At 46.6% G+C, this 27277-nt stretch overlaps 2 protein-coding genes across 2 annotated transcripts in view; one reads left to right on the top strand and one right to left on the bottom strand.

Annotated features, from left to right (window-relative positions):
- The window catches only part of LOC8024115 (centrosome-associated protein 350), a 54265-nt gene extending 31934 nt beyond the window's left edge, over positions 1–22331 (top strand). Inside the window, exons 25-37 of the mRNA XM_029992875.4 lie at positions 2067–2281; positions 2673–2758; positions 3323–3386; positions 3641–3686; positions 9079–9239; positions 9819–10017; positions 11278–11549; positions 12370–12530; positions 13202–13378; positions 14658–14736; positions 14829–16141; positions 17623–18062; positions 21040–22331. Of these exons, the coding sequence (XP_029848735.3) occupies positions 2067–2281; positions 2673–2758; positions 3323–3386; positions 3641–3686; positions 9079–9239; positions 9819–10017; positions 11278–11549; positions 12370–12530; positions 13202–13378; positions 14658–14736; positions 14829–16141; positions 17623–18062; positions 21040–21388 (3562 nt within the window). The 3' untranslated portion in view covers positions 21389–22331. The remainder of the gene's footprint in view (positions 1–2066; positions 2282–2672; positions 2759–3322; positions 3387–3640; positions 3687–9078; positions 9240–9818; positions 10018–11277; positions 11550–12369; positions 12531–13201; positions 13379–14657; positions 14737–14828; positions 16142–17622; positions 18063–21039) is intronic.
- A 623-nt stretch (positions 22332–22954) lies between these two features.
- The window catches only part of LOC8024114 (SUN domain-containing ossification factor), an 89445-nt gene continuing 85122 nt past the window's right edge, over positions 22955–27277 (bottom strand). Inside the window, exons 16-17 of the mRNA XM_029992876.4 lie at positions 26237–26304; positions 22955–23648 (exon numbers count right to left, since the gene is read on the bottom strand). Of these exons, the coding sequence (XP_029848736.2) occupies positions 23250–23648; positions 26237–26304 (467 nt within the window). The 3' untranslated portion in view covers positions 22955–23249. The remainder of the gene's footprint in view (positions 23649–26236; positions 26305–27277) is intronic.

Genomic DNA, 27277 nt, shown 5'->3' with positions numbered 1-27277 from the left:
CTTTCTAGACTGAATGTTCTGGAAACCCACGCGACTACAAGAGGCACTCCGCGTGGCAAGCCGAAATCAGTCTCTCCCCAGCGTGCGATCCTGCTGCCACGCCGCCATCGACGCCCGTGACGCTCTACTGTTATGTTTTGTTTCATTTTTGTTTTGGGCACAAGTTCACCCCATTAAACGTTTAGTTTCTTCAGTTATTATCGCCTCGTCAATTGTCACTCGTGACAATATCATTTATTAAAAAGATATTAACTTTTCCGTGTGGCGGGCGTGCTAAACTTGCTATTTTCAGTCAACTAATTTACTTCTCCCTATGGGCTCGAGCTGCCTTAGAACAATATATTACTTATTTTTTATACAATACTAATGCAGTTAGGATTTTAGCATACCAAATGTGGTAAAGGCTATAAAATAACATTAGTATAAAATAAGCACATAAGCACAAATGACACACTTTCAGTTATCACATATAAACTTGTTACAGTGGAATCTCTTTAATTTAAACTCAAGGGGGATCAAAACTTTGTTTGAATAATGCAAAGTTTGAATTACGAGGAGTTTCCTTCTTAGAAACACATAGGACGGGACCTGCATATTAGTTTGAGTTATCTGCGAGTTTGAATTAAGGGAGTTTGAATTAACGAGATTCCACCGTATTCACCTTCCAGGAAAAACTTGAATGTTACCACACATATTTACAAATGTCGATGCAATCGCACACGGATAACGACGAAGACCGAGATTTCATTCTATCACGAGATTAAAGCAACCGACTGCAGCACTTGCGTCCTACATTATTAACGAAGCCTGTAAATAAGTTGTTTCTCACCTGTCGATCGTATCCATATGTTCCACAATATCCGTCTTGAAAACATTCGAACCCAAACTCCAGGAAGTCTTTCTCTTTGTTGAGGGAGAGGTCTTTCGATAATCGACCAGTTTCATTGTTGACTAGTTGCCACGCATGTCACTCACACTGTAGCAGGACTTGTTCCACGAATCCACAAAAATGCAGTAGTATCAAGCGAACACAAAAGAACCACACACTAGAGCAGCAGCAGCAGTGTGGGACGAAAGGCTTAACGTCGTCGATCCATCTCTTGCTCTTGTGCGCTCCCCGCTGCAATGACTAGATTTTTTTTTTTTGTTCCCTTCTTGTCTGAAATGTCGCAGCATCCCTTTCCAGACAGTCAGCAGCATACACACAACGTAAATTTACCAGAATCCGAGCCTGTATGAGAGAAGATAATGTCATTGCCGGAGCTGGTTCATTCAAAAAGTGTGGGGAGCTGCGGAACTGCAGACGGTCCCGCGGTTACGGGGATAATCATAAATATAAATTTGGTACTTTCGACCTTGGTAACACAATATATATTATGTTTATATTATATATATATATATATAATAAATTATACAAGACCGCATTTAAAATGTATATTAATGCCGGATAAATGTGCATGAACAAACCGCGTGACCTGAGTGAGCAGACAACGCGGCCGGAGTAAAGAGAACCAGAGAGGGCGCCTTTTCTCGACGTGGTCCGTGGCCTCCCTTTGCCGGCCATTGTGACGCCACAACTCGGAGTGCTACGGCCTTAGCGTCTGGGAGGTGTTGACCGTACAAGGAAGGAGAGGGGAGGGGGGAATGTTAGTGCACTGTTTACACTTGCCCCTCCTTCACCTTTCTCTCTCCTCCTCCTCCTTCCTTCTGAGGTGCAACCTACACGAGCAGGCCATCAGCCCCACCAAGTGCTATCGTCCCTTCATTGCACTTGACAGAAAGTCTAAGCCAGGCAATTTTTGTGTCCCGTTTAGTCTTATTTGGCTTAGATACAAGCTTGGATATGATGGCCGCATTAGCGTTCGGCTGGGGCTCGTGTTCGATCAATGAGGACAAGAATTTAACCTGCGTGCTTGACAGATTTTTCATTAATGCTCGCCTAATCTTTGGGGCCACCATCTCTCTCTCCCTATTGTGGGCAGTTTTTCATCCCGTAGGTTTCGCCACATTGTAAACCTTGCTCTCTCTGGAGGGAAGGTGAACTTCCATTGCGTTTTCTTTTCCAGGAAGTGCAGAGAAAGAGGTTCGGAGGACAGGATGCCAGCGCTGCGGAAGAAGCAGCGAGGCATCCTCATCAGGCTTCACCAGAAGCGAGCCGAGCTGAAGGCGCTCCAGGCCCGCCACCTCTCTGAGCCGCCACTGCAGTCGAAGGCCAGCCTCGACGCTTCGTCAGTTCCTACTCGCTCCGTCACCGAGGTGCCTTCCGAAAGTTTCGTGAGTGGTGAGTGTAGACTGCCGGGCTCTCACACTGGCACTTGGTTTTGTTTTCTACTGGAGTGTTAAGGTTCAGTTTTATGCAGACATTAACACTAACTTGGAACTAATTCAGCGTTGGATTATATGCAATACTAAGTGAGCACTTTCTGCTGAAAAAAGTCTTCTGTGCTTTTCACCAATCGTGCAGTGCAATGCAATGCAGTGTGGAAGAAGTGCCTATTTTTCGGCAGTCTAGCAACGGGGGAAGAGGAAGGCTCGATGATGGGAGGAGTAAATAAGCATTGATTCGGAGCTATGTCGATGCCAAGTCAGCTCCGATTCCGCACTACACTTTATGTGAGAACCAGCCTTTTCTAAGTAGTGTTTCAAACATACTATGTTGTTCGCTTTCGTAGAGCCAGTAGAAGCATCGTCGTTCTTGAGCGACCATGGGACCGACCCCACGGGAGAGGTATCTTCGAAACTGGAGGAGTCTGAGGAAGTGAGTCCAGTTGCCTTAATTAATCTAGTGGGCTATGCTAGCTCTATGATGGATTTCCACTTGGAAACCTGCTTTGTCTATAATAACACTCTCCTTGCAAGGTTATCCTAGTATTGTCGGTGCCCAACTTGAAACCTCGGTGTGGTTATTCAAAGCACATTTTTGTGCCAGCAATGTAATACTACTTCATTCCAAGCTAAACGGCAAGCCTAAGCATGCTCTCCCGGCAGAACCATAGAGCGCAGTCTGCCGTTCGAAAATGATTTTTCCCGGAAATGTCATTCTGGTTGCTGACATTGTCATTTATTTAATTTGAATTTCACTAAGGTACTTGGTCTCTTACGACCGTGAAGCAACTGATGCTGTTACAAAATGTGAGCTTGTGCTCCAAGGCCTGCAGGAGGTTCCTTTTTAAGTAATTATGTGCTTGTATAATGCCCTTATGTCCACAAGAAAAAAAAACTTATGACGACTTCATTATCTGTGACTGCCCTCACATTCTGTTTGGACTAGATACCTTACAATTTGAAAAAAATAACATGAGAGCTTCTTTTGCTTTCTTAGGTCGAGAGCAAAACATTGCTGCCAAGCAGCCATGCCTCCGCGTTGGAAAGTGGCTCAGTTTTGGGTGAGTGATGACTCTTGTATATAGGTAGGTTGGCATGTGATTTTAAGTAGTAGCACCACCTTTCTGATTTGAAATGCATGGATGAAAGCTTCTGGCATGTGAAAGATTCCATAATCGGGATAGGTTGTGGCATAACTACGCCCGAATATGCCACCGTGGCATCTCGCCCTTCTCAGCTTTAGCCCCTTGGAGGCTGTATGCTCAATTGATGTATCTCGTATAAAACATTTTTACTCTTTCTTTCTTTTTTTCAGAATTGCCCGAGGATTCTACGCACTTAAAACTGAACGCCAGCAAAAGGTGAACTTAAACTCGAAACGCAGAGTTGCATTGTACAAATGATGACTTGACACTGTTATATTGCTTGTGCATTGTTTTTAAAAAGGTAGCTTTAAGGAGTTTGTGTTGCATAAATGTCGATGTCGGTGGCATGGGATGGGGAAATCCTGATTGGTCGATAGGGTCATGACGTCACAGCCATACGACTTTGCGCAGGAATTTCAAACGAGCCACAACATTCACATGAAACGTGACGTCACGCGTGGAATGAATGTGATTAAAGGATGACATGTAATGTGAATTGAAGGTGGCCGCATGTCTCAAATGATTTCACTTTAGAAATTCATTAATTTGCCTTAAAGAAAAAAAAAATTCAAACCCACGACCCTTCGGTTCCAAGCCAGACACGCTACCAACTAGGCCATGCAGACACGCTTCCACAGCTTGGGAACGAGCGGGGTTTATATATTTAGCTATTGCCTTTCACTCTTAAAGGCAAAGCTTAAGCGTCCTTCTGTAATTTTGTATCGGCATAGTTTCAAATAACCTTGTGCCACGTGTCTTTTTTAAAATATCTATGTAAGTTAATAAGTTAAACCCCATTATAGTAACTCCGCATGTAGTAAAACTTCGGTTATAGTAAAAGGAAGTGCCAGTCCCGACTAAATTTCCATTTCCTCTAAGGCTCAAAATTCTGAGGGAGTAAACCGACATAACTCGAATACATGTTGTAGTACAACATGGCAGTACCAATACAGTCTTATTTTCCTGCAGCAGCATACTTTCTCTGTAAACAATTTGCAGATCAGCTCCTGGAAACTCTAGAAGTGTGTATTAACTGCCAAAGCGCTACAGGCTACCGTGCTGTCGTACGATGACGGCTTTCTGAGAGAGCGTCAGTGGTGCTGCGGTCGCTCGAGGTTGCTTCCACTCTCGGAGGCCTAAGATCGTCTGCTACGTCAAAACAATAAGCCTAACAAAACTGAGGTGGTGCCGTTTTTTTTCTTGAGGGTGTTCAGGACTGAATTGCACATCATAAGTGAACTACGCTCGTTCAAAAAGCAGACACATTTCCCTACCAGTAACTGGCTGGCAGGGAACTGTGTTAGTCTTCATCGGAAGTCGGGCAACAAGGGTGCCATTTCTGATGTGCCTGTTAAATAATGTACCAATCAAGTGCTGCCCACAAGACAAACCTCACCCCACCCCTACAACATGTGAACTCTTGTTGGCTTTGGACAGTCAGGGGGGCTCTGATTGCAGCAGATGCTAAGGCCCGCTTCAGACGGGGCAACTTTTCCAGCAATTTTAAGGTTGCTGGTGGGTTGTTCCCTAGCTTTCCCTAGATCTACGCGAATTGCTGAGATCGGGTCCGGCTCGAACAAGCGGGCAACTCGGAGCAATTCGAAGACGTTTGAAGCGGCTGCAGCCAACCGGGGACGCATTATTTTCACGTGACACCCCTGTGGTGGTGATGATGACAGCTAAAGATTTGGTTCTGGTTTGAAATAGATCGTTTTTGGAAATAAACCTTTTTAGAAAGACGAGTTAGTATTCCCAACGCAATTCAAAGATATAAAAACACGTTTTTAGTGCCTAGCTGTGCGTCTAAATGGTGCAAGAAAAAAAGTGAAAGCCGCTTACAACTCCCTGTAACGCCGAATTGGAGCGCAGCTCTTGAGGAGGAGGAGGGAAGGGCGCTGGGGGGGGGGGGTTAGACTAACCAGGGGGGGGGTTACGTGACCTTGGGGGGTCACCTGACCCCCAATGCCAATGATGTCATCACTGACGTCACTGATGACGTCATTAGTGACGTCACTGATGACCTCACCAGTGATGATGACGATGACGATGCGAATGTCGGTGACGTCATCAGTGACGTCGCTGACGACGTCATCAGTGATGATGACGATGACGATGCGGGTGCCGGTGACGACATCAATGACGTCACTGATTTTGTCATCAGTGATGATGACGATGACGATGCGGATGTCGGTAACGTCACCGGCATCCACATCGTCATCGTCATCATCACTGATGACGTCACCGGCATCCACATCGTCATCGTCATCATCACTGATGACGTCACCGGCATCCACATCGTCATCATCACTGATGACGTCACCGGCATCCGCATCATCATCGTCATCATCACTGATGACGTCACCGGCATCCACATCTTCATCATCACTGATGACGTCACCGGCATCCACATCGTCATCGTCACTGATGACGTCATCATCATTGATGTCATCATCACTGATGACGTCACCGGCATCCACATCGTCATCGTCATCATCACTGATGACGTCACCAGCATCCACATCGTCATCGTCATCATCACTTATGACGTCACCGGCATCCGCATCGTCATCGTCATCACTGATGATGACGATGACGATGTGGATGCCGGTGACGTCATCAGTGTCGATGACGTCATCGGGGGGTCACGCGACATCGGCGGGGGTCACGCGACATCGGCGGGGGTCACGTGACCTCGGGGGGTCACGTGACCTCGAGGAGGGGGTCACGTGACCTCAGGGGAGTCACGTGACCTCGAGGAGGGGGTCACGTGACCTCAGGGGAGTCACGTGACTTCGGGGGGTCACGTGACCTCGGGGGGGGGGGGGGGGGGGGGTCACGTGCCTCCCCACGAAGTCACGTGACCCCGGTGGGGGGCTCGCGCGGTGCATTATGGGATATTTCCCATGATGCACCGCGCGGTTACGCCGACGGCGACGCCGCTCAAGCCGGAAACGGGCCCCTAAGAGCTGCGCTCTAAAACATTGTATGATGATGATGGCAAGTTGAAGCAATTCGGTTGCTGCGTGTGAACGCGGGCGGTCCGTGTTGCTGGAGTTGTGACGTCAAATTGCTGGGTGAAATTGCCCCTTCTGATGCGGGCCTAATGAGCAACGCTACGCCCGCATGACAAGCCCCGAGAGCTTCCTTGTAAAATACAAAGCACCCACAAAACAAACTGCTATATAACTTTTTGTTTATTGAGTTCTTTTCTGAAGCGTGAGTGGTATTTTTATAGTTGTAGTCTTTGTTTTTGGGCTAGTAAACGTTTTATTAATTTTCATTTCCTTTTTAAAGCTTCAATAATAGATATTTTAACATGCTGCCAATATAGTAAAACTCCTGATATAGTAAAATTACTTGCCCGGTCTCGACAGGTTTACTATAAAGGAGTTCTACTGACGATAAGCTAGGCAAGCTGGCATTTGTGGCGAGAAGCACGTTGGGAAGCTTACACCATCCCCACTTCGGTCAATACATATGACCTTTGCACACTTGTGGGTGCATTCCTCTTTAAATGCACTGAGGAGCATACCTCGGCAAACCTCACTCATGAGGGCCCTCACTCACCCTCACTCACCCTCATCTTCACAGGTGAGGTGAGGGTGAGTGAGTTTCTGAACCAGGAAAATTCACGAGTGTGAGGGTGAGTGAGGGCCGTGAGGGCCATGAGGGCGGTGAGAGCGGTGAGGGGTATGAGGGCCATGAGTGCGTGAGGGGTGTGAAAGCGGTGAGTGGCGTGAGGGCCATGAGTGCGTGAGTGGTGTGAGGGCGGTGAGGGGTGTGAGGGCGGTGAGGGGTGTGAGGGCCATGAGTGCGTGAGGGCAGTGACATGAGAGGCGTGAGGGCGGTGAGTGCATGAGGTGTGTGAAAGCCATGAGTGCGTGAGGGCGGTGAGTGCGTGAGGCGCCCTTCAGATCGAGCATCTTTCTCAGCAATTTTGGTGTTAATGGCGGGTTGTTCTCTAGCTTTTCCTAGATCGACACGAATTGCTGAGATCGGGTCCGGCTCGAAATAAGCAAGCAACTCGGAGCAATTCGAATACGTTTGAAGCGGCTGCATCCAATCAGGGACGCAAAATTTTCACGTGATACCTCGTGCCGGTGATGATGACACCGAAAGACTTGGTTCTGGTTCGAAATCGATTGTTTTTTTGGAAATAAACTGTTTCAGAAAGGTGCATTAGTATTCTTAACGAGATTTAAATGCATAGAAACACGTTTATAACGCGTAATTGTGTCTAAACAGTGCAAGAAAAATAAAATTTTATGATGATGATGGAAAATTGCGCTGCGTGTGATCGCGGGTGGCCCGTGTTGCTGGTGTTGCGACGTAAAGTTTCTGGGCGAAATTGCCCCATCTGAAACTGGCCTGAGTGGCGTGAGGGCCATGAGTGCGTGAGGGGTGTGAGGGCCGCAAGGGTGGTGAGGGGCGTGAGGGCGGTGAGTGCCGTGAAGGCGGTGAGTGGCGTGAGGGCGGTGAGTGGCGTGAGGGCAGTGAGTGGCGTGAGGGCCGTGAGGGCGGTGAGTGGCGTGAGGGCTATGAGTGCGTGAAGGCCGTGAGGGCGGTGAGGGCCGTGAGGGCGGTGAGTGGCGTGAGGGCCGTGAGGGCGGTGAGTGGCGTGAGGGCGGTGAGTGGCGTGAGGGCCATGAGTGAGTGAGGGCCGTGAGGAGCGTGAGGGAGGTGAGTGCGTGAGGGCCGTGAGGTTCAGTGAGGGTGAGTGAAGGGCTGAAGGTGAGTGTGACTGTGAGGGTGAGGATGAGTAAGGGGCTGAAGGTGAGTGTAGCTGTGAGGGTGAGGGTGAGTGAGGGGCTTAGGTGAGTGTGGCTGTGAGGGTGAGGGTGAGTGAGGGCGACCTAAAATGCCGACCTCTGCTGAGGAGCACAGCATGGTGTGCCTCTCTTGACTTAGAAGTTAAAATCCCTTTGGACCACAGAAAAGCAGGGTCTCTTATGTTGTCTCTAAGACTGCTTGAAGGCGAAAGCCCAAGAGCTGATGCATCAAAGACAGACCCATGATTTGCGAAGGGGTACCACGTCGGGCTACTGAACAAAAGGTCGCTGGCTCGACGCCAGCCGAGGGAAAAGCGCGGAAAGTCTTGTTGAAGGAATATTGCACCTCCGCTGATTCTGGCACAAGTAACGCCATCTCGTGGTCCAGGGGCGAACCGTGCGTTTTGGTACCTTTCGTGTCGCCGGTTTTTATACCTTTCATGTCGCCGTTGAGTTTTGGTAGTTTTCATGTCATCGACGTGTTTTCGCTGAAGGACTTTAAAGGTCGACTGAACGATAAGACATAACACTTTTGCCTTAATAAAAATTCACCAGCAGGCAGTGCTTTTTAAACTTCTTGGCTCCGAAAGGGTCAACGTGAAAACTCAAGGTAGGAATGAAGAAGAAGAGAAAATTGACTGGCCGCGAAAAGAGTTTTTGAGAGTTTTATGGTGCTTGCCCCCCCCCCCCCCCCCCCCCCCCACCTCCTCCCCCCCTGTATGAACCCCGAGGGTCTTTAGGGGTATTTTGAAGAAACAGATAAATTTCCTCGTATGTTTTGGACGTGTCGCTGGTTGCCCGCTGGTGGTAAGCAGCCTGCTGGTGTATGCGCCTTGCAGGCTTCTTGAGGAGCGTCAGCAGGAGCTCCAGGGCAGACGCAAAAATGTTCAAGAGCTGCTGGACTGGCAGAAGAGGCTGAATGCTGAGGAGGCCAGCGTCAGGGCACTTGAGAGGAGAGCCCTGGCCAGGCTGAGGGCACGGGCAGCCAAGGCCCCTCAGGGTGAGCCCTCCTCAGCTCGCACATGCAGGGTTTTTCTAAATTTACTCATTGCGGCAGCTTGGGGATTGCATAGACGGGCTACGACTGTGTGAATACCATTTTCTCCACAACAAAAGGATTTAGTGCACTCTGCTATATCAAACTTCTGGTTTATTGCGGTATAAATTTGATTATTGTATGAATGTGACGCAAGCTGTATTGGTTTCCGGTGTCGATAATGAAAAATATGCTCCGATGAGTGTAATTTCAGTCAAATTTTTGTGCTATAGGTACTTCTATAATTCTCGCTGTAATTTAGCTCTGACACTGACCTCTGAAATGCCTGGTGCCCGCCAAAGGATTTGTGGCAAAGTAGGACCGTCTGGTTGGACACACTTTAGTTCCGATGTTCTTCCACAACTGACATCGCCTGGAAAATAAAGAAAGGTCTCATGTTTCTGTGCTTCCTCATTCATTTCCTCACCTAGTTGTGATACTAATTTGATGAATTATAATCTTCCATGATACAGTTGAAAAAAAGAGACATTCTGTACGAGAACACAAAAAAAATTACAACAAATGAATGCATTCGATCTACAGGAAGAACGGAAAGTGTGTCGGTCACGCCGCCACCTTCCAATCCGCCGGATACAACATCCAAGCAGAGTGACGAAGGCAAGGGCTCCGAGACAGTAGATGCCGTGTCGACCGAGGAAGACATTGCAGAAGATACGGCAGCGACAGCACCTGTCACCGTCACGGAGTCCGTTCCGGAAGAAGAGATGGACGAACAAACGAGGTAAGGAGTGTGCGCACAGAATCGCTGAAACCCACAATCGAAGAGTCTTGTTCTGTGGCAATTCACCGACAAGTTGTTTCTATGGTGTCGGATGCGGAGTTGTTAAAGGTCCTATGGAAATTAATTAGATTGCTGTTACGGTTGCTTACTCTGAAATGTAAAAAAATTGCAACTACAGTTACATGCTTGCTACTGCCTTGTCAGCAGCTATGGTTACTCACAAAACTTAAATTAGTTTGTAATTATATTTTTAAATATCGCATGACGTCGACTTGTGCCACGGTTGCTGGCCAGCAGTTCAGTTTTCAAGATATTGGCAGAGTCCTGTCTTGATTTGGAACTCTGCTAGAGCATAGTTTGAGGCTGTGCTGATGTCAAAGCTACAATGCATATTCGTTATCATTGTGCAAATATTCAAATTTTCGAATAGTAGTTTTGAATGATAGGTTATTTGTTATTCGCTGCGAAGTGAACTGCGATATTCATGCTTTTCCAAGTGTTGATCGCGGCTGGTTGGCCCCGTTAAGTGCGCTCTCACCAAACTTGTCCAATGCAGAGAAGGATTACCTGCGGAGCTCGTGGGCTCTGCGGGTGTTGCTTCCCCGCCGTGCACAGGTGCTTGGTGAGAAGCGCACTCAACAGGGGGTAACCTGCCGCGATTATGCAAGGATATATGTTAGGCAGCAATGTCTGACTAGAATATTTGCATATAGCAAGCAGTTATATAGATTCCCTTCATTAGGATAGCTGTGACAGATCTGTTCTTTACATGCTACAGTTCAAATAGTTATATTAAAATTAGTTGAGCTTGGAAGTGGACAAGTGGAAGGATGGGAGCAACGTGCGCAAGTTAAGCTGAATTTTCGTTTTAGCACGGTGAACAGTTGTGAAAAGCTTGAAAAAACTATTCAATATTTAATTCGAAATAATGCGGCCGAAACCTCCATTCGCTTCCAATGCGCTCCGAATTCAAAATCCACTACTTGCACATGTCCGACATTCGTGTATTTGTCAACATAATTTTGACACAACCGAATTTTTAACCAAATACATCTTCTCTCTCAAAAACGAAAGTACCAAGCAGCTGTACTGAAATTTCATTGTAGCTTGGGAAATGTTCAGTTATACTGAAATTGTAAATGATTAAAAGTGATTTTTAGACATTTTTAAGTAGTTGCTCCACAGTCTCGCGTTGATGTCAGCTTAGCCGGGTCTGCCTCTAAGCGGAAACGAACTAGCGAGCAGACGTTGTTTATCCAGTGGCGACCAACAAGGGACCTCCACTATAGAGAGCCAAGTGGTGGCGTCAGGATCGTCCTTTGAGGCAGAAGTGCAGACGGAGACCACGACTAAGCGGAGCTCCAGTAGCCGTCGGTCTTCTCCCCGGAGCCACGATCGTTCTCCTTCTCGTGCGCTGTCGAGCGGGCGTACTGCCGCGGCATTGCTCCTCAAGAGACCCTTGGTGCCAAGGATGAGAGGCCCCAAGGATTCGGGGAGTGGATCCGAAGACTCCTTCAATGTGTCCCTGTCCGGTGAGCATACCTAGGTCGAGGCGCTGCCGTGAGAATGCGGAAGTGTCTGAAACTTTGTTGCCGAGTTTCACCAAGACGGGAATGTTTGTACAGTCGCCATCCTTCTTTTCCTGACTTCGTTGCTTACAATGTGCGTGTGAAATTTATTTAGGTTTATTTATTTAAACTCGTGTATTTATTTAGAGCAACTTAGTCTACTATATTTGGTCTTACGAACAAACACAAGCAGAATGCTGTAATTTATTTATTCATTCATTTGTTGACTTTTGGGTACCAAAAACAGCCCAATGCTTCTTTGGTGGTGCACTTGTCAGTTAATCCTTCACTTCTAGGAATAAAGATAAAAATCTAAATATGAAAAATTAAATATGGAAGTTATAGTAGTTAGACAATAGCATCGAGGCATTTTGGAAAAGGCATAAAAAATATTATGGGAATTCTTTAACCTCCATACAAAAAAGCATCAGAAGAAACATTGGTAGTACTTCTGATGGGAGCAGTATAAATATTCTAAACCTCAGCACTGCATGATACTATCAAACACCAGAAAAATATATAACAGCAATTTGAAATTTTTAGGGGTCAGATTGTGATGTTATGTGGTTGAGAAGGTTGTTCTGGTAGACGGTCACACGTGGTAATGTAGAGTTTTTGGAGACTTATGTATGACAAGAAATAAGCTTATCCTAGTTTTGACTGTTGGGTGCAGTGAGGATCAGTTTGAAGCCAAATGCGAGAACTTCTGAAACGGCGGTGCAGTATGAAGACGAAAGAGAGCTTATTTTCGTTGCCAAGCTTGAGTGTGCCGTCTTCGTTGCAGAGACTGCGTCCGACCAGAGCGACATTGAGGTCAGGATTCTGGCACTGAGCGAAGAGCTGAAGAAGCGGCAGCTAGAGGCTGTGCAGCTGAGGAAAGAGCAGAGGAGGCGCCGCACGGAGTTTCTCAGGGAGAAGGAGGAGTCCCTCAAGAGGCACATCGAGGTGTGCTTGATCGCCTTTGACGCTTCTCTGCATTCTGTATTATTCGACTTTACGGTAGGCCCTTAACATGAAGGTCTGTGGGATCAAAAATCTGCAACATTTGTCTGAAATTTCGAATATGAATAGAATACTTTTATTTATTTTGTTAATTTCAAAGAAGCATGATGATATTTGTGCACCTATAGTAATATTGCTTCTATAAAATGTGCACATTCATGGTCATTACTTGATTAATGTTCTCAGATATGTTACTTATGCGAATCCTGACAATGTGACAAGAGCTAGAGACAACAAACACATTGCTCCTTATCATTTTAGCAGATTTGCCTAGGAACACTTCCTCAGTTGAATATGTTGCTAGATGGGACCGCCTATCAACGAACGCTGTAAATACTGTCAATATGTGTGCTTTTGTGAATATTTTTTGTGTTTGAGGGGAAACTCAACATACTTACCCTCCTGCATTGACCTCACAGCTGGCAGTTTGTTTTAAATTAATAAACTAAAAGCAAGTAACTCTGGAATGTTTTCAAATAATTAATTGACGGCCAGCTTGCAACCGTAGCAGCGTTTTTTGCAGTGCTGTTGTCCGTGGTTGCATCGTAAGCAGTAGAAATCGTTAATCGGGGTCCCACGCATAAGCTTTATTTTGACGGGTTGGTGGGTGTCAGGTGTACGACACGCTCATCCAACAAGCCAAGGAGGAGCTCGAGAAGGAGCTGGACCTGGCACAGCATGACAAGAGTGTCTGCGTGAAGCCGCAGATCAAGAAGCCACGGGCGGCCGAGCAGCGCAAGCACAGGATTCCACAGCTGACTCCGGACAGCAGCTTGCCAGTACCGTCGTTGGTAAGTGCCTTTTATTGAAGGGCCTCTGACGAATAATTTATGGTGGCTTATGTTCTTATAGAGACGCATAATGCAAGGGGTCGACTATTGAGAAAAAATGTTTGTGGGTCGTAACCGGGTTTTTTTTTTTGCATAAAGAAACCCCCGACTTTGCACAAACTGCTTATTTCGCACTCAAAAATCCTTTTTTTTCTTCGGTCAAGTGCAACGATGACACAAGACACAGAGTAGTACTAATTAATAAACTGTCTGAGGAACATTATCAATAATGAAGGTAATAAGCTTTATAAAACATAATCCTTGCAATTGCCGAAATACCTCAAATGTATTGACTTGTCAAATTCTTGAACGCATTGTCGCAGGAAGTGTAGTGACCCACAATACTTGCAGAGTGGCTTTTACATATTATTCTTTTCTGTGTATCCTTTCATTTCGGTCTGACTTTGACTGTTTTTTTTTATAAACATGCGACCGTCACAAAAAAAATTAACTGGGTGTCTTGACACTATTATTCTGCTATTGCTTCATACAAAATTAGAGAATTTTAGTAGATTGTTTCGATACCTCCGATAAGGATACGGCGCATCTGCAGAAGCATCGACAGAGTATCGGGTATTGTTATCGGGGTCATCGGAACGATCTATTAAAATTTCCTAATTATAAAAATGCATAGAAAATTGCTGGGCGATCGTGTTCCACGTGGGTCGTGTGGTGTTTATGCTCTCGGCGCTCTTCATCGGTTAGTTTAGCGGCTGGCTTAACGCACGGCATGTACAGTCTACACCGGTGCTAACCTGGTTTTTAAAAACGTGTGACAGGGTGTCAAGTTGCTATCTGCCAAAGGCAGAGTGGGGACTTTCCCGCCAAATGGCACCTCAACTGGCAGCGACGTATTGTGACATGCCAGAAACACACTCCCTTAATAATCTATATGGTCTGGGTTTGATTCTCGCCTGGTGCAAACACTTCTTTTACTGCTATGGGCTCCCCCCCCCCCCCCTCCCAAACATTCATAACTGATCAGGTTCGAGCCTCGAGGCCATGCTTTTTTCCAGGCCTCACTTTTGGTCTTCACGAAATGCCAAACACCGAGCCAGAAGAGCGTCTCACATTAAAACATTTCTTTTGAGCGTCAAAGGCCTTTAAGGCTGGTGTTTAACGCCATGTTGGTGGGTGGCATGTCAGGAGTAAGGTTTTAAAATAGAGAGCTGTTTCACATTTGTCGTGGCTATTCTGAGACCCCCGCGGTGCAAAGTAGGGTTTCGATAATTGCACGCAGGTTCCGCAAGCCAAACCTTCCAAGCCAAAGGCAGAATCTTCGCAAGAGACGTCGTCAAACAGTTCTTCCACGAAGGCGGGTAAGGACCGGGATAAACTGCATGATCTCGCCTAAAGTTCCTGCACTTCAGTGTAGAATTGTAGCTGATTTTCTTTTTCCCCACCTCTACAGTGTCGGGAGGGGAGGTCCCAACAGAAGTGCCATCGTTCGAATATATTGATGCTGCGTCATCCATTGAAGAGAGGAGCCACGACTACACCGCTTCAGTCGTTGAAGACAATAGCAAAGCTGCTGTCTCTGAAGAGATCAGCGAGCGAGTCAGCGAAGAAATTCAAGAGGCCTCTTTCCAGGAAGAAGAGTCTTTGAGGGGTGAAGCTACGGACACGAGCGGTTCGTCCGCTCAGGGTACATCGACAAAAACGTTATCCGCGAAAGAGCGGGGCGTCTCGGTGAGAAGCGAAAAGTCGGACGAGGTTTCGGAGGATGCCGGTTCCGAAGGCGTACCATCGTCGGCAAACAAGACCGATGCCTCCTCGAGCCACAGGACGGAACCCCCGCTCTCCGCCAAAGACCTCAACGAGTCCTCGGTCGAGGACACCCCGAAGTCATCCTTGGATGCCATGGAAGAAGACGTTCAAAGCTCGACGGCGGCGCACGAGAGCTCAATCAAAGACACTGAGGCTTCCATGATTGCAGCGGAAAACACCACTGCGCCCGTGACCACTCGTGAAGCCGAGGCAGAAGAGCAACTTGAAGACGACTTTGACGCCGTCGAATCGTTTGCAGAGTACTCCGAAGAGATTGTGCGGAGCACCTTTCTAGACGATTCTAGGAAGCGGGTTGTCGAGGACGACGCAGATCAAGAGGAGCAGGTGGAGATGGCGGTGGAGAGCATTTGGAGTTGTCTGCTAGACGACACGGCCCACGTTTTTCGGGAGGCTTTGCTGGGGACGAAAGACAACCAGGAGGCGCGACAGCGGAAAGTGGCCCAAAAGGAAGGTGACGGCGAGAACGCTTCCAGGCAGTTTGGCGGCAGTACCGAAAAAACCGAGAGCGAGAGAAAGGTGTCTTTGGGCGACTTCAACGAAGAGAAAGCAGCCCTCGTTTCCCAATGTTCGGAAGACGGCGGTGCCCCCGCAGGCGAGGCGACCGAGACAGCGAAGCAGGGCGACCAGTGGGACGGTTCAGAATTGAACTCGATCGCCGAGAAGCTGGTCTCGGACGCCATCCGTTGCATCCTGACCGTGGCGAGAGAGAAGGGCATGCTGGCGACCGGCGAAGTTTCTCGTGTATCGGACGTGAGCCGCAAGGTAAGCGTGATCCTGGCGAGCATCGAGGAGAAGCGGAACAGCCGGGAGATGCGTAAGCCCCAAGACCATATGGTGCTGGCAACTGACCTGGACGAAGACGAGGTGGCTTGGAAGGACGCTTCGACCGTCTTCCTCGCCCTGGACAGGGAGTCTCCCCCGGAGAAGTCCGGCAAGGTAAGCAATCGGATTATATGCCTCACGACGTCAAAGCAAATCGTTCAAATTGCTCTGCAAATGTCGAAAAAAATAACAGTGTTTTTTGGTCTCTGAGTGCACCGAAAGGTTGGTAGATAAGTTGCACCTTTGTACGAGTCGCACTTACATGTCTGCGCAGTTGGCACGGTGAAACTGAGTCGACAACGCCTATGCGTATTGCGATTGTAATATATGTGCAAGCGAGAGCCAGTTTCGACGTTCTCGACGATTAATGGAATGAGAAATATGACCCTTACGGCACATCTGCACAGGTAAAATTCCTACTTATAGAAAAAATAGGTCGGTGCTTAGGATCACTTTGCTGCATAAATTTCCGTAGAACTATGGCCGCAGCTGAAGGAACGTCTACGGGTTCCCAGCCCCTCCCACCGCACCTCTATCTCAGAGGCGCATATGCAGAATTGCGTGCTATCTCTTTTAACGCTTCGCTGAGTCGCACGAGGGAGTCACATGAACTGCTCATGCCGCAGAGCATGCGAGCTCGGCCACTGTTCAGAGCGATGAGCAAAGATTGTGGAATCACGGCTACCGGAGCGGCGTCTATCACGGTTGCAATCAAGCAGGAAGGAGCAGATCGCGTTGAAGCGAGCAAACAAGCTAGCCAGTAGAGAAAGAAAGGATGGGCGTGTGCACTGCGTGGTTCTCAACAGCAAGCAGGCGGCGATCAGTGTGACGTCACTTCCGTGACCAAGTTTTCAGGACTTCGACCTCCCAACTTTGCTCTCTCTTCTGAGCGCAGAGAAAGACATAGTTCTACGTCAAAAACATGTACAAGTCTCGCCAATGAAAATTTTGGATGCAAACCTCGACTTGTAGACCCTTTTTGTGTTTATACACATAAGCTGTCTCTTGCGCCCCAAACCACTTCCGGTGGCTCTGTTTCTTTAGGCATCCCAAAGGATGACAAGTGCTACTACGAAGTTAGAGATTTAGCAAGGTTTTTTTGCTTTGTAATTCAACTTGTTCCAGGTGATGGGTTGTGCTACAGAGAACTGTAAAACTCTTAATGTTTGCGAGCCCTTAATTTTTGCAAAATTTGCGAATTGAAAAATATGCAGAATTTTAGGGCACACGAAATTTTCGATTTTTAGGAGTTTCAATGCAGGCATCTGGAGTTCGCAAAATTTAGTGGCTGTGATTATGTCCTCGGTGACCGATTCGTAAGAAATAGGGGCCACGAAAATAAATGGTCTTACAGTATCCCGAATTCCCGAACAGATCTCTCGCTAACCAATCCTTTAGCTGAGCACTAGTAGAACTGCTTGCGAAATATTTTATGGATGTTGTAAAGAGTGGCGTTACGGTGGGGATTGTTTCTCCCCTCACGCGACCAACAGTCCTCGGGGACGTGAATTGCAGTGGTGCCTCCTCGGGGCACTTTAGGGTCTATACGCCGGAAATACGGCGGAACGGCAAACTCCGAACATATTCCGTTGCAGGAGCTGTGCTCGCGAGCGGTCCAGGCAGAGGACTGTTTCCTCTCTACCACCTCGGAGCAGGACTGGTTCGACGACGACTTCGGGCTGGGCTCGGGGGATCAGGTGTTTGCCTACCAGCGCTGCATCCCCAACAAGCCCCCGCCCCCGTACAGCCCCCCCAAGGGGGGCCTGGCATCCCGGATGCTCCAAGAGCCGCCCTGGAGCGTGCCCCGAACCGAAGCCGACATCGCTGCCGTGGTGCGCAAGGCGGCGGCGCTCGTTTACGAGGCGGCGGCACTCGGAGAGGACGTCGAGGCCCTGCGTTGCGACGCGGGCGACTTGGACGAAAATGTTCCGGCTTCCGGAGCATCTTCGGAGAGTGGCATCGAGGCAGAGAGCCGTCGGTGTTACGCGGAGTTCCTGTTTGATCTGACCAAAGAGCTGGCTCAAGACATGTTCTGGTGAGTTTTGGGGTTAGCTCGAGTGTGGGGAGCGCAAGCAAGTACCAAATCTGGCTTGCATGGTCGCTACGGCATTTCTTCAGAACCCCGCGAGCCGAAAAACAAGGATTGCTCGTCTTATTTTCTGCAGCATAGTACGATGCAGAAAGTCAGTCGTTGTAATTTGCACAAGGAGGCGAACAAATGACAAGGCACTGGATAACCGACACCACTTTGCGATGATCAGGACCAAAGGACCGGTTGTCACAAAGCCGTCAATGAAAGCAAAAGTCATTCAAATGGGAGTGACTTTTAAGAAAAGCTTGGGCTGAAAGTGAGATAAAGGTAGTTTTGAAGAGAGGATGGGTAGGGGTGGAATGATTGGGGGACTCTGTGTGTTTGGGTTGCCCTTTTTGTTTTATGGTCGTTCAGGGGTTACTTGAGTGAGTGTGGATAATGGGCTTTGTTTTTATGTTGAGCTGCTTCCACTGGCTTGTTTTTGAACCAAGGGAAGGAGTCTGGTAAGTACATAAAAGATGATTATATGAAATGAAGTACAGAAGGCTCATTAATTCAAACTCTAGGAAGCCACAAATTTTGCTTTAATTATCAGAAATGCATCCAAATATGATGCAAGGTAAAATTGTAATTTGGTATGTGGATGGCTACACCTACATACCAAAGGTATTTGATGATTTCCTCTGCACAAGCCTACAATGAACAGCAGGCATAGGCCACACGTGAAACATTGGTGAAAGGTATGAGATAAGTTTATTCATCCCTCATAAATGGTGTGTATTGTGGACTGTTGAAGACAGCATGTGACAACTCAAAACAAAACTAAGTTTGTTTGTCCAGCAAAAAAAGTGGTCTATTGTAGACTATTAGCCGCATTGTGCACATTTCATATCAAGCACTGGTGCGCTGTGGAAAAGCAACACCCGCGGAAGTGTGCTCCGCGGGTGTGATGTCTTAGCAGTGTGTCGGTGCTCGGTGAGAAGCGTGCTCAACGGGGCCACAAGACCAAAAAGTATGAACTACACGAAAACGTCGCTCGAATGAAGCGGCTTATAAATACATCAAAAGCAAGGATGGGCAAAATGCATGCAAATATGTATTGAAATAGAAATACAAGATACTTTGTCAAAAATGTATTTAATTACAAATCTAATTACATTTACAAAAAAGCATTTCAGTACAAGATACAAATACAACCAAATCTATTTGGACTCTTCCAAATCCTTTTCCAAATACATTCCTCAAAATTTGCGTCCGCAACTTCAGGGCACCTGCAACGGGTCTCTGGGTATCTCTTTTTAATTTTGCATCGCACTTTCGGGAGTTAGTGTGTGAGGCTCTAGTAACATAATAGAAATATAATTTTAAAAAATGTAATCAGCTTGGACGTAATAGGTGAAAAAAGTACAGAGCTTCAAGCAGCTTTTTTTGTCGATTACATTTTGGTATAGACCAACAAAGAACCGAGACGATCAAGACGAGCACTATCTAGAGAATGTTTTATTGTTGCAACTCGCACCAGTTACGAAAATCTGGACGACCCGCGCATTTAGAATGTTCCAGGCAAAAATATGGATGGAAATCAGGCTGGAAAGCATCACAAGTTCTCACAGACACTTATTTAGCCAGCCTGCCTGTGAACGTCGATTTCGTCACTATTCTTGCCCTGGACTAGCGCCGTAATCACAAAGTCACTAAACGCTTGTGCTTGATTGAGAGACACTGCATTCGGTGCAGAACATAGTTTTCTTCCTGCTCTGGACAGTGACAATAAATTTGAGGGATGTATTTTTGCTCACAAAATTGTATTTAATTACAATTGTATTTGAAATATCCACGTTTTAGTATTTAAACACACGTCAAATACATTACCCAATTTTAATTAAATGCACATGCAAAATACCCAAAGTATTTGAAATACGTATTTAAAATACTTGTATTTGAAATACTGCCCATCCCTGATCAAAAGCATAGCAGAAAAACCAATATTTGTAAATTTGTTTAAGTTAACCGGAAGTATGAAATACCCGAGTTTGAATTATCATGAGCCTACTGTGGTAGTGGTAGTTCAGTTGTCACCCTTTTTTCTTCCCAGGTTAAATAAATATGCACGTCACACTGGCTTTCCTACACCTTTACACTTTTCCTAAGAAAAGCGACGGGTAATCTGCTTAGTCACCACTGCCAGTGGCCATTTCGGCAGCCTAGTTATCACCCAGGAACAGTAGAGGACTGCAAAACGGAGGAAAATTTTTGGGTGTACCGTAATAACTTGAGAGATAGCCCATCTAAAATCAAGAGCAAATCTGGTTAAAATTAGGAGTGAACTAACTTTGGCTCTGCTTGTCGACGTTTAGCTCTCGAAAAACTGTCATTCACACGCCCAAAGAACACTCCTTTCACACAGCGCTGTGTGAAAGGAGTGTTCTTTGGGTGTGTGAATGAGTTTTTCGAGTGCGCTAAACGGCGACAAACATGAACAACCAACTCGCCCAATCTCAAGTTCTTACAGGTTTTGGCTCTGCAATAAAGAAAAGTTAAAAAGAAGTTATTTTTAGGTTACGTGTTTCTGCCAGACTTTTTATTGCGGCGCGGTGAAGCAAAGATGACTATTTCCCAGTAAGCAATGTACGCTTATATCCCACCATAGCTAACTAGCCACACTTACGCCGAGGCCATCATTGATCCAAATACTGCGATTACTAGAAAGGCTATATTTTGGTGTTTAAAAAAAAAAATAGCAAATCGAGCCAAAACTAGGGGTGGGTCAACTTTCAGGGTCTTACGGTATACCTTTATTGCTTGTTTTTGCCCGTCTGCTTGCACCGCATTCGTTTGAATCTGTCTGTATAGTACAGTAGCACTTTCCTTAGTTGCTGGTAAAGACCAGCTTAGCCAGGCAAGATCCGTCTGCTTTTCTCTCTCCCCTGGTGGGAAACGACGAAGTTGAAGTAACGACTGTCTTTCTTCTTGTCTCCAGCATCGGCCCCTCGGAGGTCTCCCCGCCGTGGCAGCGCGGAGTGCGTCTCCGTCGCAGACGTCCGCTTCCCGCCAGTCAAGACGACTTCGTGGTCGCCCTGGAGAAGAGAGTGTTGTCAGAACGCGGTTTCGGCCGCGGAGACACGGGGACGAGCAAGTGGGATGCGTCGAGGGGCGCCAACTTTGTGGACGCCCTGCTTCACCGGGAAGTGTGCGAGGAGGAGCCCGAGTGGGTGGACTACAGCCGGGAGGAGGTGGCAGTGAAGGACCAGGTGGCAGACGCCATCTTTCTACTCCTCGTGGACGACACCCTGGAGGAGCTCAAGAGCCTCTGGAACGGGGCGAGGTGATGCTAGTGCACTGCTAGGATTGGAATCAAGAAACCATTTGGATGCTGAGCCTCCGACAGCGCTCCTTACTTTTGTTTGTGCTTTGACTGTGCGCGAGGTATGTACCGCAGTTGCCATAGCAATTTGAGCGTCAATGACCGCCTGTCTCCAGTGATGTCGGGGAACGTTGCACTATCTTTTTCATGTCTGCCAGTATTAGGTAGCATATTGGTACGGTCGGCCTGCATGTAGCAAATAATGACATAGTAGTAAAGATGTGGAAGGACTGAAGTGAAGGTCAAGTGTGCTTCTACTGTGGTGCAGGTGTTGAGACGTGGTTGTAGTGAAGATGCTGGTGTAGGGATTTTTCTGAAAGAATTAATTTTATGCTGTGGAAAGGTTCTGCGGTATTGGGTTCAGATGTAAGCACCAGAGCTTGAATCCCACTGGGTTGTCGTTGGCAGTTTTCAATAGTTATAGTGCTGATATACCGATCGTGCCAGTATACACACTTGTTTTTGAGTCTGTTAACGGGGCTACTGAATTTGTTTTGTCAGCAGGAGCTGTATACCACCGTTTATTCTGTTAATGTGCCTCGATTAATGTACTAGGAAAAAAACTTTTTTCCACAAGGTGTTCCAAGGCTGGAAGTCCTCTTGCTCCGACTGGCTAGGGAAAAGGGAGTCAGTAAGAAAATGGTGATTTGCCAAGTTGGACTGGAAGACCATAGTTTGTGTGCAATGCTCACACCAAACTGCATATTCTGCTTCTACTTGATTGTTCCGTCATACATTGCCTACTGGCAGAGTTTGTACTGCTCAGGTCTGGAGAGACATGTCTCGCTGCTCCAAACTATTAAAGTCAAATGGGGCAAGTCGGTTGAACGAGCAAATTTTTCTTGTATTGTGGAAGAGCACTAAAAGTTGCATTGCTGAGGTGCCATGCTCCCAGGCTTGTGGGATTATTTTCTTGGCTGCTTGTTATCAATGTTCATTGAAGCAATTGTTTCATTTGCAGAAATGACTGCATACCTTCGGTCCTGTTTGCAAGATTGTGCTAAAATATATTTAGTTATGGAAGGGTGATGGGAAATAATTTCAGCATGATCTCGCTAGTAGGTAGTTCTAGGAAATGATACTACCCTCAGTGACTACCATACTCTCTCAAGAATGTAATTTTATCTTATTGTATGATCCCTCAGCAACACTATGAGGACCCTTCCTTGCGACAGGCACTTTGCAAGTGGCTTGCCACATTAATGTTCTTTTGTGACTTTTTTTTATACACCTTAACATTTCACATATGATTCAAGCTTACCTTTTCTTTTATAGTCTATGCAAGTTTCCTAACAACTTGTCTTGCATCCAATATTTGTCGTCTGCCTTGCCTGTAGATAGTAACTACATCCACATGTGCTCACCTGCAGTGCAAAATCAGCAGTTTTAAATAACTACTACTACTCAGAAGTCTGATTGATTTAGCTAGTAAACCAATTCTGTCAGCCATAAAGGTTTCCATCCTTGTGCACGGTTGCAACACTAGGAGAGCACACACCAACAACATGAAGAAGTCCAGCATAAAAACATTTCTTTTTTTTCTTTAATGTCTAAACAGGTGGCGCAGAGAAATAAAAAGATTCCGACAAAGACACATATTTTAAAAACCTACAACTTCAGAGCAATAATAATAATAATAAATAGTGGCTGGGTCCGTCCAATTCGCTCCTTCGGCTCAAACAATCTTCCAGCGTGGCTGCAACCGTGCCCTGCAACAGCAATTTTGTTGCTGCGTCGTGCGCGCCGACAGTGCAACAACGCACGCGTGTTGGAACTGTGCTAAGCAACAATTTCGTTTGTCTTCCATTTGGTTGTGCGTCCCCTGACTAGACTGGGGTCTTCCCTGGCAACCGGAGGAACTTGACGAGCCCCAGCCGGTCGTCCCTGTCGCAGCAGCCGTAGCCGTTCGTCGTGCCGTTCCACCGAACACAGTCTGCCTGACGGCCGCCCCGTGCCGTGCGGCCCCGCCCTCCCCCACCACCGACGCCGTGCCCGTTGCACCCAGTGTTCTCCGGCGGAGGCTTGGTCCCGCCTTTAGCTGCTTGAGTAGCTAGCACCGTCACAGCCGCGTCGGTGCACTGGGAGGCACCGTTGCTAAACAGAACGCCGGCGCTGCTGGTCACTTTGTCGGCCGACGCAGTCTTGGCGCCGGGTACGGCAGACAGGGCGGGCAAAGAGGTCTTGCGTCGCAGCGCCCTGTTCCTTTTCTTGCTTGGCTTTTTTGCCTGAAAGAAAGCGACAGGACGGCGGTGAAACATTGTCCGACATGGTGCAACAAGTTTCAAACGTATCGCGAAAGAAGCCTCAAATTTTGGAAGCCTTGACACCTAGAATTTTTCGACGACCACCGAAGAAAGCTGTCTTGTAGCAAGACATTAGCTGGCACACTTGAGGTTCCCAAGAAATTTCTTGGCAACATATTCTAATCCTGAACACAAAAATCAGCTGTGCACAAATCTTTTAAATTTTGTAAAACGCATGCTTGCATAATTGAGGCATCTGCTGACCGGCACATTCATTTGTGACCTTGGATATGTGAGGTGCAATATAGAATAGCTATACGTCGACTCGTTTATTCAAACTTGTGGATAATTCAAACGAACGTGCAGGTCCCATCCTATGCATCTCTATGGGAGGAAACTTCTGATTATTCAAACTTTGCTTTATTCAAACAAATCTTCAGCCACCCTCGAGTTTGAATTAACGAGATTCGACTGCACCTAAAACAAGGACAGGTAACGGTGCTGCCATCACATAGTGCTTTTTCCGGAGGAAAATGCTTATATGTACTACGGTTAGGGTTTCGTCTCTTTAAGGAGTGCGAATGGCGCAAAGTTCTTGGGCTCTTTTTCTAATCTTTTAATCGGTTGCATCCAATCGGTGACCGCCGGGCTCTTTTTCTAATCTTTTAAACGGTTGCATCCAATCGGTGACCGCCGTAATTTAGAGGGCCTTAGGAAATGAAAGTGAGTGATTGGGCAAAACGCAAGCAAGCTGGCGGAAAGTCACATCTAATGCCAGTTACTCGGACTGAATTGGGGCACATATTGATGTAAAAATCTGTACGTAGCGAGGCAAAGCTTATGAATGTACTTGTACGATATGCATTCGAGATACCGAGATGAGTACAAGTCAGGGCCGTAACCAGGGGGGGGGGGGTTTCGGGGTACGACCAGGGCCGTACCCCGAAATTTTTTTCTGGGTACGGCCCTGGTCGGTGCACTTGCAGCCAGCCGATTTTAATCTCCACCTCTGCGCACGCACAGTGGCGCCGGTCGGCTATCGGATACCAAACCGGGACGGGTTCTCCGGTTTGCTGCAACTCTCCATTATATGGCACCGATGCACATGATTCGTAGGCGAAAATAAGACAATAGACACTTTCAAAATGGCCACCGTTGTCCACAAAACCCCCCCCCCCCCCCCCCGAAATTTTTTTCTGGGTACGGCCCTGGTACAAGTTACAAGAATTTGCAAATCTGCAAGTATGCCTTCACACCCTACAGAACAAATTTCATAGGTCGTCTCCATGAATCTGAATAACTGTCAATAACAGCAGCAACAAAAAAAAAAAAATGGATAGTGCTTTTTAGAGTTAGGTACTTGATGAGCTCTGCTTTGGAGTAAAGACACGTTGGCAATTTTGGTTCTTAAAATCATTCTTTCCGATTATCGGAGGCTATCCGAAATTGCAGTAACATTCTCCAGGGGCCCTAATCTACACGGTGGGACCAGACAGGATGAAAGGACTTGGACATCACGGCCTGCTGCGACTGGTTCAAAGGTGGACGTGCTGGCCATTCGCAGCAGGCAGTGATGTCTCGTTGATTAGGACCTAAGGAGTGTTAAAACAGTCCACGACTGAAAAATGATGCTGAACACTCTTTCTAACACTATCTAAAGTGCGAGAAGAAGCATTTTTAAAATCTTTAAAATTGTTAATGAGACAGTCTAGGAATAGTGTGCTGACATTCCAGGCCTAGCTTGTTTAGTGGCTTTAGTGCTCTTCAATATTAAAACTGCTAGGACAAGCACAGTTGTGCACTACTGTCATAGTGGCAGATGTTGAGGTCACAAAAATAAGACTGAGTGTGGAAATGAAGAGACCAGCTTCACTTCCAATTCGAATAATCAGGCCCTGTATGGCTGCCAGTGTCCACTGCAATTGCTGCTGCTGTGGTTTCCGACTGCAATCATGGACGTGCAACTCTACTGAGAACGACAATGGGAACCAGTGGAGTGCCCTGGCTAAATACGAAACTAAAAAAGTGCAGGATCCATCCTACTATAATTTTGTTGACAGCCAACTCTTCCAATTCAGACATACTTTCCAATGCCTAGCTATGCAGCTGCTTTTCCACATGTTTTATGTTGTGAAACCTTGGAATGGCATTATTACTTCTTAACATCCTAATTTTTTTTTTTTTTTTTTGTGTTTTGCAATGGCATTATTTGTTTTTTAAAAGGGAAGGTGAAACCTAAATGGACATCAAAAGGGAGAGAGCAAGCTTACAGTTCTTATTCAAAGGGCATAAAGAAGCTTTATTTGAACAGCAATAAATATAAGATTTTTATTTGGTATGTAAATAGTTTCTTTGGCATGTAAACTCATTAAAAACAGGAACTCTTGTTAAAACGGGAAGCTTTGAAATGTGTCGGGGTTTTTCGCAGGTTCAAGTATAATACTTTCGTTTCCTGACCTTATACTTCTTGGCCTGCAAAAGGAAGATGTGAGTACAGCACAGCTTAGCCACAGCTACTCCAGACATAAATAAAACCATAAAAATGAAAAAAAAAAAAAAAAAAATCTCACCTTTTCTTTGGGTGGGGTCTTCTCCATCACAATCGGTACTACTGGCTCCACAATGAGAAAGCTGTTCTCTGCAAAAGCACCCAAAGTGAAATTTTCAAAATCTTGCGGTCATTTGGGGGGGTATCTGCAGCTACACAAAACACTGGGAAAGGACTGCCATTATCGAGGAATTCGGCAACTCCAGATGCGGCTTAATGCTTCAACTCGGATATGCCAGTGTATCGATGTAATGTCTGCACCTCGTTCATTGTAAGAACATGCCCCATACATGTCCAAAGACATGCCACTGGATATGTCCCCATAGCCTGTCTCAAAACCATAGAATGTGTTCACAAATGTTTTTGGCAATCTGTGCATGTTCCTATTCAGACTATGAAAATGAATGTTAAGTTCCCTGTTTGTTTGTAAAAATGTACCGGATGTATCCAACAGCCTAGTCTAAAGGTGGTAGTCGTTTGCTAAATCCCTCCTGTATGTCTGGCAGTTAAGGTTGCTGCTGTGTTGCTAAATTATGTGCGCATAATGGTGCCTTACCCTGAAAAGATTCCTAAGGGGCAGACTTCAAAAGAAGAGGTGCACTTGTTAACAGCAGGTCACGCACTTTCAATCACATGACAAAGGAAAGATTCGACAGATCTATAGTGGGTGCCACACATCTTGGGCTTACGAACATTGAGCTATTATGACATTTTCTAGAAGAAAAATTCACCAATATTCTCACCTAAAGTGACAAGCCTACAGATATACAGTGTACAGGACTCTGTTCTTGGGTAAACCAGAAAGACTCCCATTTCCACTAAGTTGGGACAACTGAAACAGTGTGGAATTTTCCTCGTAACAAGATGATCTTTGGCCGAACCTAACGGCGACTTGGGGTGCTACAGGAGACCCCTTGTTACACTCGATTATAGCTTTTAATTTGTGCAAGTTCCCTCATGAACGCCCGACAAAACTAAAGTCACTCAAGGTCTTACAAGTAGTGAGAAATCTAACAGTGTATCCCATGCCAATGAAGCAAATGGTGGCATAGCACAGCTTTAA

Source organism: Ixodes scapularis, unplaced genomic scaffold (assembly GCF_016920785.2).
Source record: "Ixodes scapularis isolate PalLabHiFi unplaced genomic scaffold, ASM1692078v2 PGA_scaffold3__209_contigs__length_174095766, whole genome shotgun sequence".
Taxonomy (NCBI): Eukaryota; Metazoa; Arthropoda; class Arachnida; order Ixodida; family Ixodidae; genus Ixodes; species Ixodes scapularis.
The sequence above is the reverse complement of the archived record's forward strand: the minus strand, read 5'-3'. Positions and strand labels throughout refer to the sequence as shown.